Source organism: Ochotona princeps, chromosome 20, assembly GCF_030435755.1.
Source record: "Ochotona princeps isolate mOchPri1 chromosome 20, mOchPri1.hap1, whole genome shotgun sequence".
NCBI lineage: Eukaryota > Metazoa > Chordata > Mammalia > Lagomorpha > Ochotonidae > Ochotona > Ochotona princeps.
Genome location: NC_080851.1, coordinates 19518258 through 19532784, shown reverse-complemented (window position 1 = coordinate 19532784; position 14527 = coordinate 19518258). Strand labels below are relative to the sequence as shown.

Here is a 14527-nt window from a genome sequence, read left to right as displayed (position 1 = left end):
CTTCAATAATGCTTTGACCAAGTTGTCTTGTTAGCCTTCTAGAACTCTCTGCTCCCAGACATGATCTGATTCTGAATTGTGTCTGAACTATTGTTTTACTAAGTGTATAAGAACTGTAACCCTGGAAATAAACTTTGTCAGCTGTCTGAGAGAGAGCACTGTCCCTCCATTTCTTCTCGATCACATCTTCTCCCCAGGAACCCACAAGGTAAACTTGCAAGGCCTGTGTTATGACATAAGCCATTGCTATAGCCTGTAATGCAGCATTCCTTTTGGGTGTTAGTTCAAGTCCTGCCTGTTCCACTTCCGATCTAATTCCCTGTTAATGCACGCAGAAAGCATCAGAAGATGGCCCAAATCTGAGAGAGCTGACTGATGCTCTGGCTTTGGCCCAGCCCCAGCTCTCGCAGATATCTGAGGACTGAATCAGTGGATGGAAGATCTCATTCTCTTATCTCTCTACCCCCACTTCTGTAACTCTGCCTTCTCAATAAATGAAAGGAGGCATAAAAAAAAATAAAATTCAATAAACATTTAGTAACTCAGCCATACCAACTACATTACAAATACTTGATAGCTACTTGTGGCTAGTGGTTATAATGTCAGAGTGGATGACAGAGAACATTCTAGAAGACAGTGATGATCTAAGTTCTCATATACAGGATCAAACAGGAAAATCCATGTGGGAAAACAAATGCCTAAAGGCAACTTGAAGATAAGCGTGCAGTGGAATTCACCACATTCAAAGACAATTTGAGTCTATGAAGTTTTAATCTCATAGATTTTTGTTTTATGACTAATTTCTAGAAGTAGCCTAAATTATCCGTGTCTCAAAAATGAGTTAGTAGAGACTCTAGAAATTGTGAATAAAATGTTCCTAGTCCATGGACATTTTCTACTGCTGAAACAAACATTTCAAAAAGCATGTTTCCCTGCTTTAGATTCTTAAATATTTCTGGAACATGGTGCTCCCTCTAGAGGGAAGAATAGGGAACTTTAAGATTTTCTTAGATCTCTTTATCACACACATACAGGGAAGGAGGACAATATTCAAAAGTAAAGAGACAAAATAATGAAAAGTTGAGTAGGAAATTATGCAAAAATAGTACTCTAATTCTCTTTTTCCTGATTTACTGCAAAGGTAAGAAATAAAGCTAGGAATTTGGGGTAACTGATTTTGCAGGTTAAATGATGATTTCTACCAAATCATCTTGTATGCAATCTTCTCTTTAGATTTTTTTAATGAAAATTTATCAGCTCTGTGTCTTCCAAGATTATTCCTCCAATTTTATTAACACTGCCACCTTGTAAATGCTAGCAGATACAAGATCATAAATTTATACATAACTCTGCAATTTAAAAACTATAAAGCTGAAACTGCTTTTAACCACTCTAGGCATAACCAAATCAGATGAATAAGCAACATCTGATGATTACATCTGAAAAGCACACAAAAGATTAGCAATGTAAAAATACCTTCCCAAATCCTGGCAATATTAAAAAAGTTACTTTTATTTTAATTATCTTTTAAATCTGAAAAATCGTTATTCATCATAGCAGGAAGAATATGGGGTCTTTTTAGAGACCCAGGATTCAAGTATTATTCCTCAACTATTTTTAAACCCCAGGATGTTTCAACTTCTAAAATTTCACTGTTCGCGTATTATATGACACTATCCAGCAAACCTTACAGTGTAGACAGAAAAAAAGAATGTGAAAGCACAGCCCAAGCTGCAAGGCACAAAACAGCAGGGAGGCTTTTTATTGTCTGTCAATCTACAGATGGTATAAATTTCTACAAATTCCTTTTAGAATGAACAATTTCATAAAAATCTGAAATTAAGGGTTGTGGTAATTTTTATTTTAAAGATTTATTTGTTTTTACTGGAAAGTCAGATTTACAGAGAGAAGGAAAATTAGAGAGAAAGATCTTCCATCCACTGGTTCACTCCCCAGTGACCGCAACAGCTGGAAAGGAGCCTATCCAAAGCCAGGAGCCAGGAGCTCTTCCAGGTCTCCCAGGCAGGTGCAGGGCCCCAAGGTGTTGGGCTATCCTCTGCTGCCTCCCCAAGCCACAAACTGGGAGCTGGAAGGGAAGTGGATCAGCAAGGATATGAACCAACATCCATATGGGATCCTGGCACACACAAGGCAAAGACTTTAGCCACTAGGTTACTGTGCCAGGCCCAGGGCTGTGGTAATTTTAAATCCTGAAACTCTAGCTTTCATTTAAAAAAAAAAAGAAGAAAATATTTATTTATCTGAAAGCAAGAATGAAAATGGAAAAGAGGGAGAGAAGAGAAAAATAAGAGAGGGAGAGGACAGGAGGAAGTGGAAAGAAAAGAGGAAAAGGAGAAGTGGAGAGGGAGGGAGGAAGGGAGGGAAAGAGCTCTTCCATCTACTGTCCCCAAATGTCCACAATGACTGGGTCTGGTCAGTTGAAGTCAGGAGCCTGGAATACCGTTTGGGTCTGCGGCAATAGTAGAAGGAGCCTCAGTACTCGGACTATCATCTGCTGTTTCCCCAGGTACAGTATCAGGAAACCATAACAAGTGGAGCAGCTAGGTGCTTACATGAGATGCAGCTTAACCCACTGCCCCACAGTGCTGGCCAGATAATTGGTCTTAGATACCCTAGGTCCCCACAGGGCTTTGGAGGTTATGTCAAGGAATCTATAAAGTTTCTGGCCAAACACTATTAATTATGGAATTTCAATTCATTAAAAATAAAGGTGGGTGGCTGTCACAACAGTTCACCTGGCTAATCCTCCATTTGCAAGCACTGGCATCCCATATGGTCTCCAGAGAATTCGTGTCCCAGTTGCTCTAATTCCCATCCAGCTTCTGACTTGCGGCCTGGGAAAGCAGTGGCGGATGGCCCAAAACCTTGGGACTTTGGACCTATGTGGTATACCTGGAGCAGAATCATGGTTTTAGATTGGCTTAGCTCTTTCTGTTGCAGCCATTTGGGTAGTGAGCCATTGGATGAAAGACCTTGCTCTATTTTTCCTTCTCTTTATAAAGCTGTCTTTTAAAATAAAAAAATAAATCTTTAAAATAAAAAAGGTGGATGCCAGTGTTGTGGTATCATGGCTTAAGCAGCACTTGCAGTTCCATACCGGATTGCTGCTTTGAGTCCTGGCTATGCTGCTTGCATTTCAACTTCCTGTTACTATGCCTGGGAAAGCACCAGTAAGCCTATATTCCATGAACTTCACTTTATGACTAGCATGCTTCGATACATTCGTGATTTGGAATATACAGCTTTTTCATCTTACAGTTATAATTGGAATTCACTTCTAGAATAATTAAGTGCATATAGAATTTTGATTTCCAAAAGAAAAACACTGAGAAAAGAAGGTAAGAATACAAAAGCTTAGTCCTAAGTAAAGGTTTGTGTGTATGCAATGTATTCACTTATTCACTCACTCACGAAGTAACAGACTCATGTTTGCTACATGTACTGGGTACGAGACTTATCAAAATGACTAAGATAAACCTCGTGTGTTTGAAGAAAAGCAAGTAATCTGATGAGCTGAAGGGAATGGAGCGGATTAGAGAGATACAGAGACAGACGGGGATTATTCAAGGCAGACAAGATCATCATGTTTGACTTAGGAAAGTCTTATTCCTAGTCCCTCCCAGGGTTGAACTGCTATTCGAATCCCGGGAAACAGACTCGGGTTCCTAGTATCCTTTCTGCTTGTTGGCAGATAGAGTCCTGGGCCCTGGATTCAATCTTTACTCCAGTGACACCTGGGGCAGAATGTTGGAGTGCCTCAGGAACATCAAATCCAATGGGGCCTCTTCTCATCAGAGTGACCCAGCAAAACCTAGTGCTTTGAGAAAGCAACAGTCTTGGCCTTGAACACAGAAGATGGACAGTGTGAGGCAGATGAGGATGCCACCCAGCCCAGGCACAAGGACAGCTTGTTCACTTGAAGGGTACAAGCAGGGGGGCCTGCACCTTACCTTTTCCAGTGGGCAGTGGGTGCTGTCTCGGAGAAAGGGGAGTAAATTTGGTCGATCATATTCAGCATAAAGACTGATCTGCTTCTCATGGTAACGCTGCCCCTTATGGTGGTCTCTCTTGAAAAGCTTGTGCAAATACTGAAAACAACACAGGGTAAGCCATGAACATCAGACACAGTGAGTAAAGCAATATCTGGTCATTTGTATTTTTATCTCTGTTAAGTTCCCATGGAGATACTGGAGAGAAAAGAGCTTTTAGGAAAAATCCTAAATGATGAAGTAGAAAGAATGCCTCCTGGAGAGCAAGGAGATTCTGACAGCTTCCAGAAAAGCCATGAAGGGCCTGGCTTTATTATCTTCTACCAATCGCATGCGCTTGAATAAGCCCTGATCTTTTCTGTGGCTCAGTGACTGATAAGTAGGTTTCTTAGACCCTAAAAGTTCTTTCATATGAAAGGGGGAGTGATGGGACAAGTGTATTTTTTTGAACACTCATGGAGCAGGCACTAAATTGGTTCTCAAATTCTGCAGCTCTTTTTTATTAAGTATTAATTGAGATCTATGTCTGCAATGAAATGCTGCCTGCACTGGTGATATTTGAAACAAAAATGGAAAGCAAAAATGAAGCAGAGTACAGGACCAGTTCTGAGCCAAAACTGACTCTGCCCTAGCTATCTGACAAAGTTGGTAAATATTGTCAAAGGTATTGGGTATTTCACTCAATTCTACTCCCAGGTAAGGCTCAGCCTGTTGACAGAGTACTAAACAAGTTGGAAATCTATGTCCACAGCTGAGGTAAAGTTACATATAAATAAAACCTTCACCACCCACTGGAGCCGGAAGACTGGATCACACAAAGGGCTGTTTGCAGTAGGCTAACTGAGCAGCCACACAACCAACCACAGAGTTTCCACCTGCCCTGGAAGCTGCAAGCGTGAAGAAGCTGATGCTGATGTTTGTGTTCAGTCAGCCAGTCACCTACAAGGCTAACCATGACACCTGTAAGCACTTTATGTACCTTGATCTTTACGTTAACTGCTGTCTGCCAAGATGGGGAGGTAGAACTGGTGATATGGAAACTGATCTGCAAGGTTGAGTCTGACAGGAACACTGCTAGCAGACAGGCAGTGAGATAATGGTTGCAGCTGGACTACCCCAGGCTATTTTCTGGAAGTGCCAATGGAACAGGCAGGCTGTATGACAGTGGCCAAACCAAATTTATAGAGGCGTTACTCTGTCTGGCAAGGGAGAAGAGCCATTTCACAGTGGGCTCTGCCACCACTGCACCTTGCACTGGTCACACTGTCACGCAGGAGCTGCTGCCTCTAATCCTGCCTTTTGACTTAAGTAGGCTGGAAACTGCTGCTTTATAAACAAATCCCCGTGGTGGCCAATGGCACTGTCACTTGCTTGGGTAAGCAGATAATCTTGAGATTTCTGTTCATGAACAGTATAGCCACTGCTACTGTAAACCCCTGAGGGGGGTGGAAAAAAAGCCGAAAAGTCAAAGCAAACAAAATAACTACAAATTAGGAAACAGCTTAATCCCCACCTGGCAGTCCAGAGTTTCAATGTATAAAACTGACTTACAAATAAAATGCCCTTCCTGCCCTAGAGCCTGGTCCTGGGGGACAAGGAGACAGACAGAGATGTAAGTATGTTCTTTGTACTGGAGGCCCACAGTTCAACTCCATAATTGCTATGTCTTTGAAGCCCTTTCTTACACATCTTTATTTGTTTGAGATTCAGCTGTATTTATTTTTCTTACAAAGAATCAAAAAAAAAATTTAAAAACAAATACCAAACTCCATATAGAATAGTTTGATCTGATTCCTCTGGCTAAATATTTCTGTATGCATAACATTTTTAAATTAGAAATAAACATGTCATTCAAAATGAAGCAACCTTTTTTATTTTATCATTTTATAAATTTCATTTTTGATAATTTTTATGTATTTGATTAGGGTGTACAGAATCAAGGGCTTGAGGAAAGTGGGTGGAACCATTATTTTGACATTGTCTTTTTTCCTTCCAGTATCTGGGGGGAGGGGAGAGATAAGGAGAGACGCCACACTCAACCTCCCAGGCATCCCAGCCTCTCCGATGTGGGGCATGTTCCAAGGGTCCTGCCCAAGTGGTTTTGATAGTCCTTTTTTTTTTTTTTTAATGATGTAGTGGATTTCCTAACACAATTTTTAAAGGACACAGAAAAACTCCACTCTTGCTCTACTCCTAATGATGGAGTATGCAGAATCCAAGTGGCACTCTCCAAAGAAATTTAGAAAAACAGATCTTAATAGCGCAACCACCCAACCTAACAAGAGAAGGGGTTCAGGTATTAGCAGAGTAAAGGACAAGCAAATGGAGCTGTGCTCTGTGATTACACTGTGGTCATGGACACAGGATGAATGATATTTCCCCGGCAGAAGAATGTGGCAGGTGCAATACCTCACAGGCTTTTGTAGTAATTTATGCCACGACTATATTTAATGGTAACCAGAGTGGGAAGGCGTTCACTCCTAGGCACAGTAACAAAGTGAAAGAAAAAAGAACTGAACTTCTTTACACCACAATTCAATTGTAAGTGAAAGTCCAAGTGCCTTCTCTGCATTTCATGCTTAGCCTAGGATTCACAGTACATGCCCCATTTTAGGAATTCCAAAATGTTACTTATGGTGAATTATCCTGAGTAGTAATCACCATAAAGAACTCACTCCAGTATTGAAAGGCGATTGGCTCACTGCTCACTTAGTGGGGGGGAAGAAGACTGTCATGCTCACCACGTGCTGCAGCTCTGGTCTGTCTTCCAATTCTTCTACCACCTTCTTAATCTGCAGAGAAAAGAACAATTTTAGGAGGACATAAACACAGCTGCTGAACTGTCAGATAACCATCTCTCTTGATTTGGTCCCAAATCATCTGATACCACATTGCTGGGGTTTGAATGGGCTTTGTTTGTGCACACATTCATGGCAGGGCTTGAACTGCTGAAGCAACTGGCATTCAAAGGTGGTGAGACCTTTAAGATAACAGATGTAGCAGGTGACTGAATCACGACTGCCCTCACAAAGTGATGAGCGCTGGTCTCCAGGAGTGGGTTATGTTCTCACAAGAGCAACTCTGGCCCCTCCTATTCCTCTGCATCCTCTCTTAGGATGTGACTTCTGTCTTGTACATACTTGCTGCTTGCCTCTCATGTGAGCTCCTGGTCATTCACCACATGATGCCCTGCGATGCTTTGGGATTCTGTTTACAAGGCCAATGCCAGATGCAGCCCCACAACCCACAAGAACTGTGAGCCAAAGCAAACCTCTCCTCTTTAGAACTCTCCCAGTCTGTGGTACTGTTAGCAATCAAAAATTGACACTCACTGAAATTTTATCTTCATTGTCCAAAAGCATGTCAACAGCTTTCTGAAACATAAAAATAGCCATGGTCACTGAAATCTGCCCTGCAAGACAGGAACACCCAATGCATATGTAGTACACACACTCCCTCCGTTCAAGGAGGGGGATTATTTTCTGTATTTCTGGAGGCCTTTTGCTTTTTAAGAACCCTTACTTACAGTGACATTTGTAATAGGATGCATCTTCAACAAGTCTCAGTCTGATGCCTGTGTGCTCTGCATACTATTAAAAAGGTGTCATGCTACTTCTTACCAAATATAAACCAAAAATTCTCAGCTACATATACTCGAGCCCCCTTTGTGTCCCAGACATCATTATATGCTGTCACACTACTCTTAGTAGTTCTGGAGGGCATCTTATTCCCAGAACGATGATGAGCTCTACTTCTGACTACCTGAACTTTGATCAGTCTCCCCGGTAAGAGTTCAGACATACTATTATTACTGATCTAAAGTAGCAAACATTTGGAAGAGCCAGAAAAATAATAATATACTTGAAATTTCTCAAAAACAATAAGGTTATGGGGCTCTTAGAATTTACTTTGGCCACCCGTAACATTCATGCAGCACACATTAGAATATGATGAGAGGGAGCAGGGAGGTAGCCCATCAGCCTGGGGCTTGGGATTGCCAAGTTCTGTTCTTCCTTTTTAAGTTAATTAACTTATTTTATTTATTTGTGAGGCAGAGGGATAGAGGCAGAGAGAGCCTCCATCTTCTGCTAATGGCCATAATAGCCAGGAATAGGGCACACTGATGCCAGGAGCCAGAAGCTCAATCCAGGTCTCCCCCGGGCATATCATGGAATGAATTACTTAAGCATCAGTGCTGCCTCTCAGGGTGGGCGTGAGCAACAGGCTGGAAGAGGGAGTACAGCTGGAATTCAAATTTATCAGCTTTGTGATTGTTGAACCAAATGTGCAAACCTGGGTCCTGTTCTTGACTTGGTTACTACTTAACTTTCTTCTCCAAACTTTATTTTCATTCTCCGAAACAAAAGGATGCTAGGATAGCATCGTTTTTTCTCCAATTCCTTAGTTTGAGATGTTCCTGAACAGCAATGAGTCTCAGTTCACTCATCATTTTTCCAGTTTACACGTGCAAAACTAGTATCTCAAGATGTATTAGGAAAACGAGGGTGGGCCTCCAGGAAGACTGGATGGGGGGAAATGTAATTACTTTGAATATAAACAGCTTATTCTCTTAGTACAGCCTTTCTACTGGAAATTCCTTGGCAATGCAGGATTCTTGGTAGATCTGTAGCCCCTAGACTGGGTTCATTTAAAAAAATATGGTTCCTAGGGGTCAGGGATTTAAAAAAATGGGTTCCTGACGCTTTAAGAGAAAAATAGATGCCGGTCCTATCTAAACAAAGTTGACGTGTGTGCAGATTAATAACTGCATTTAATGTTTCTAATGCAGTAAAACATAATGAAAAATGCATGGAACCCTTATAGTTCTATTTTTTGATTTATCTAAAATTTTTGGAGTCTTGTTATTTCTGTCACTAATACCTGTAATTATACTCCTTTGTATAAACTTGTGACTGTGTACATATGCATACACACAGGGTGTCACTTCCATGAGCCACTGTGAACTATGGAGGCTATGTCCCCTCATTAAAGGAACCCACTCTAAACTCTGTCCTCTAAAAAAATAACACATCCCAAATGTCTAGACCTGAGCCTCAAGTGAAACCAGTAGAGGCTGCTCAAGTGAGATCCATGCAAGCCAAGGAATAAAGCAGCAGAAAGTGGATCAAAACACATTTATAAGTGCATTTATAATTTTACTTTCAGGACCTAGATTAAAAAGATTAAATGACCTAAAGCATATGCCTGGCTTCTTTGTTTCTATGAATTTCATGAATGTCTTATTAATAGATCTCTCTTTCACACATATGTTTTTAAAAAGTTCTGTAGCAACCTATATTTTGTTTTACTTTGTTTTAAACACAACAAGGTAAGCATTTCTGGATGCTAGCTATGAAGATAGCGACCTCCTGAGCAGGTACAGTGGTTCATGCAGGATCAGCAGGTGGTCAAGCAACTTTATTCTTTTACCAATCCAGCATTTGGAAAGACATTTAACCATTACAAATTTAGAATAATACAACCAGTTTACTCAGCAACAATAAGAAGTAATTACCTCTGAATCAAAATCCATTAATAAAACGATTTTATCCTTGATGGAACTGAAAAGATTATGCTTGTGGATCAACTGGAAGACATCTTTATGCCTTAATGTTAGGTATATTTCCAGAGCATTGCCATAGTTTTTGTCATAAGTGTATCTGGCAACACAAAATTTTCTATAATTAATATTTACAACAGAACTAGTTAAAACATGCCTATCCAGATGTTTCACAATATTAAAAAAAAAAAGAAAACATTACTTATGGAAAGAAATTAACTTCATCTAAAAATTATCCCTTGGAAATTAACTATATATGATCAATCATTTTTTCCTTCTTAGGACCTTGTCACATTTAAACAAAATTTCACAAAATTCATAATATTCAAGCAATAAATATTTTCTTCACTGGGGGCTCAGTCTCAAAAAGTTTTACAGAAATTTGTATACATACAAACAAATGAATCCAGGATGAGAACTTCCCATTTTAGTAAGAGAAAAAAATCAATTAAAATTCCTATGAGCAGTGTTGAGCTGAAAAAATGGCTTATGTTCTGAAAGTGCATCTATAAGGGTGTTCTGTAAAACAGAAATTCTGCTTTTCCCTTGAAACAAAGTTTTTCACATTAAGTCCCCAAGTCAGCTCTGAAGGCCAACTGAACTGAAACTGTGTTGCTGGTACATTAGTTACAGTCATGCCAAATCTAAGGGACATCTAGAACAAAGTTTCCAAGGGAAAATAATTAACGTTCAAGAATGAAGGAAATACACCTCTCTGTTGAACAACTAAGGCAGTCCTGAGTCCTAGGTCATTTTGGCCAACTTAGTCTCAGGCAAAAGGAGTATGAAGATGAATGTTGGGGATGCCAAGGAGAGGTTGCAGGTCCCTGCTTGGAGGGACCTGCCGTGGCCTCCCACTGCCCCAAACTGAAGGTCCTGAGGCTTGGAGCGTATCTTATCCATGTCTGTTTCACAGACAAGTGGTGCACTCAGAGTGCTCGATAAATATGAAAACAATCACCCCAACTTTCGCTGGAGGCCTATCTCAGGGGCAGGTACTCAGAGCTCTATGACTACCTCTGCTGTACAGACACAGACTCGGTGCTTGAGAGGTTAACTGACTTTAAGGTCTCAGAAGAACAGAATCTAGACCCTGGCCCACTGGCAAACTAATCTACTTGGAATAAAACACAGCACCCCTCTGTTGCCTAACAATGCCTCTCCCCAAAGCTGTGGACTGGGGCACCCCTTGCTCTGAAAAACATAATACAATTGTAGAGTTCTGCACACTGTCCTTGCCTTGTAATTTCTACTTGAGATTTATGAAAAGTGCTTCATAAAAGTAAAGATAGAAAAACAGTCTAAGCAGTATCTTCCTCATTCAGAATTTGCCCAATTGAAACAATACAAAATTTTACAATGTAGATTACTTAGAAAGAGCAATAGTAAAAGATACTCACAATTCTGCCAGGGTTTTAAGTAAAGTCTTGTTCTGACTATCTTTCTTTAGGTGGTCCCGAACTGCCTGAACTATCACGGAATTGTTATACAGATCTCCAGGCCACTCTCGGATTAGTGTGGCAAAACCCTGGATGGGGAAGCCGAAGGAGAACACGTGTTAAACATCTAGTTTCTTTTCCCACGCACAACTCTTAAAATCCTGAGAGTGTCCAAAGTGACATGTGTCTTTTTTGTGTGCTAAGAGCTGGCAGGTAGTTGGCATCCTCAAGGTAGCATCAGGATGGGAACTGTTCATTGGGAAGTTCAAGGCAGCACTAGATGGGTGGGACTTTTCACCCTTTAAAGAAAAGGGGAGTGATAAGGGCTAAAGGTTGAACAGATCACCAATGGCTAAGAGTTCAATCAATCATGCCTAGGTAATAAAGTTAACATAGAAACCCAAAGGACAAGTTTTGCACAGCTCCTGGCCTGCACGAACACATAAGTCCTGATCCCCTCCCCACATGCCTTGTCCTAAACATCTCTTCATCTGCATCACTTATAATATCCCTCATGACAACCAGAAATGAAAATACGTGTTCCCTAGAGTTCTAGCAAAGCCAAAGCCAGGGCTGTGGGTGTCCTAACAGCCATTGTAGCTACTGGAACGACTGGGCTAAGACATAGTCTAGGTATCTTAAAGTTCCCCCATTGAGAATGAGTTAATAGGATCACAGCAGAATGCCATACCTCATAATCACTTTCCAAGAACTCATGCAAGATCATTTCATAGATGAGTGGCTTCAGAACTGGATCCCCTCTTGGCAAATAAGGACTAATAGCCTAAGGAAGAGGGAGAAAAAAAACCTTCAAAACTTAGTAAAATGAACCTGTATCCTAATTATGCAGAAAACACAAATGTGTGTTTTCAATTTAAAATGATCAGGTGAACATTTATTTCTCTAATTTTCCTGATGAATTAACAAAAATATAAATTACAGCATAGAGAATGTCATACAGACTATAAAACTCAGCTTCTTAGGCAACCAAAGAAGTACAGGTTAGCTTTCTTTATTGAAACTAAAGTAAATCAATCTTTAAAATTCACAATTATCTTTGTATTTAGGGAAAACACATATTATACTCCTAACACATTTTTCAGTGCTATGTTCAAGGTTAAATTTCTAAATACTATTCATGGACCCTATAGCACCCTCTATACACTAACTGTCATATTATGTGCTGGAAGTATAAGCTGGGGTCACCATTCCCTAGGGGCTCAAGGCCCCACAGAGATGGGCAGACATCTCCACAGATAACTGTGACATTCTGTAGTGAGTGCTCCATGGCAGGTGTTAGCTGAGTACTACGGCAGCAGAGAACCTTGCCCACTCAAGCCTGAGCTCTATTGAGCAGAGAGCAGGAGAAGGGCATCTGGAACGGGGATTAAACAACAGCAAACATGTGCAGCTGAGAATGTGCCTCTGTGCTGAGATGTGAAAGGGAGGCGGTCACTGAAGGGTGATGAGGCTGGACAGGAAACAGAGGTGGGGTCACACAAGGCATTCCAATTTCATGCTATGGTAAGAGGAAAACAATAGGTACCAGGAGAGTCATGCATCGATCAGAAGGCCCTTGCAAGAGTCTGGGCAAGACTTAAAGCACTGATAGTAAAGTGGAAGGGAAGAGGCCTACCCAATGGTGTTGGCATGGCAACAAGATGGAATACAAAATACAATCGAGGGGTAATATATACAAGGGAAAAGAGGTTTTGAGCTGAAGGGGTAAGTTTATTTTGTGTGAGAAACATACTGAAAGTAGAAGGACCAAATTTTGTAACAAAGGAGTTACATTATTTTAGCTATCATTATCAGCAGCGAAGAGAAGTGGCCTTCTCATACAATTCCAATGAGAGATCTGGGTTATGAAATTATAATAGTAATGAGGGCAGCAGACTAGGAGAAAATCCTTCAGAAACAGCCCTAAAAACTCCGTAAGAGGTGTTGTTGGGGGTCCTTACAAAGAAGAATAAATTTATGGGACAAGCAAAGTGCAAGTCAGAGAGCTGATGAGCTAAATAACTGGGATTTTAAAAAACGGTAATTCCAAAAGGACATTCAGAAGACCCTAAAATACTGAAAAATTAAAAAAAAAATTTAACCACAGTGATAACTGTTATTTGCATGTTCTACACTACTGAAGGATTTAAAACATTAAATATAAAAACTTTTCATCAGTGGCCACAATTTTCTACTTGTTTTCCAACAAGTAACATAACAATTAGAAAGATATTAACTGGGCCCAGCACATTGGCCAAGCAGCTAAGTCCTCATCTTGAAAGCGCCAGGATCCCATAGGGATGCTCGTTCTAATCCTGGCAGCCCCACTTCCCATCCAGCTCCCTGCTTGTGGCCTGGGAAAGCAGTCGAGGACGGCCCAAAGCCTTGGGACCCTACAAGCATGTGGAAGTCCCAGAAGAAGCTCCTAGCTCTTGGCTTCAGATTGGTTCAGCTTCAGTCATTGCGGCCACTTGGGGAGTGAATCATCAGACGAAAGATCTTCCTCTTTGTCTCTCCTCTCTATATCTGACTTTGCAATAAAAATAAATAAATCTTAAAAAAATTTATATTAATTATTCAATAAATTTGAAAATGTCCTCTGTTTCACAAAGCACTGAATGAGATTATACATGTTTCCTGAAATCATCAAAAAGAACACAAAAGTTTTACCTAAACACAGATAAAATTGGAAAGACAGTAAGGTGAACATATCATACCTGTAACATAAATGTGTTTGTCTTATGTATATAGAATTATTTTTATACTTTATAATTACTACAGCTTTGATTTTTCTTTCTTTCCAGTTCTCCATTAGAGAACTATTATTTTTATTTATTTCCATCTCAATATTAGCGTACTGCATGTAAAAATCAGGAATTAAAAATAAATCTTTGCCTACCTTAAGCTGTCCAATTTCTTTAAATTTATAAACTTCATATTCCCAGAGTGTTGCATTTTTCCCAAGAATCTTCTGGCATTTGCTGGTAATAAAAACATCCCAGAGAGAAAGAAATATCAATAAAACAACAAACAGAGATGAAATAAATGGGCATGTTCATTGTGCTTTAGATAAATCTTTCTTCCCAGGGTTTAAACAAATTTCTGCCTCAAGTACCAATGGACACGAAGGGATTAGTGTAACTTGGTTGCATAACAATCGACAAAAATCCTAACTATTTCTAGTAAATACTTGTAAGTACACATGGATATCTTTTAGAAGATGACTCAGGGCTTTTCCCTAGCCTGAGTTTCTCATTTACCCTGATAAGCATCGCTGGTTTTGACATTTTTTTTCTTGCGTTGAAGAAACTAACATACCCCATAGTGCTGGATTCTTTCTGAGAAGTTTTAAATAATGGAGTATAAAACCAGCCTTCACAAAGTGAGGATGCTGTTGCAGTCTAGATATGCTACGTCACACATCAATGGCAGACATTTTCTTCCACGCACTCAGGGAGGTGAAAGCAGCCCTCATCTTCCAGGGCACGAATGGGGCACTCCCAGCTCCACTCACCCAC

At 40.3% G+C, this 14527-nt stretch overlaps 1 protein-coding gene across 1 annotated transcript in view; it reads right to left on the bottom strand.

The window, feature by feature from the left end:
• The window catches only part of VPS41 (VPS41 subunit of HOPS complex), a 133444-nt gene that overhangs the window by 19975 nt on the left and 98942 nt on the right, over positions 1-14527 (bottom strand). The window contains exons 16-22 of the mRNA XM_058678307.1: positions 13909-13990; positions 11701-11793; positions 10971-11098; positions 9526-9670; positions 7343-7384; positions 6752-6802; positions 3972-4109 (exon numbers count right to left, since the gene is read on the bottom strand). Of these exons, the coding sequence (XP_058534290.1) occupies positions 3972-4109; positions 6752-6802; positions 7343-7384; positions 9526-9670; positions 10971-11098; positions 11701-11793; positions 13909-13990 (679 nt within the window). The remainder of the gene's footprint in view (positions 1-3971; positions 4110-6751; positions 6803-7342; positions 7385-9525; positions 9671-10970; positions 11099-11700; positions 11794-13908; positions 13991-14527) is intronic.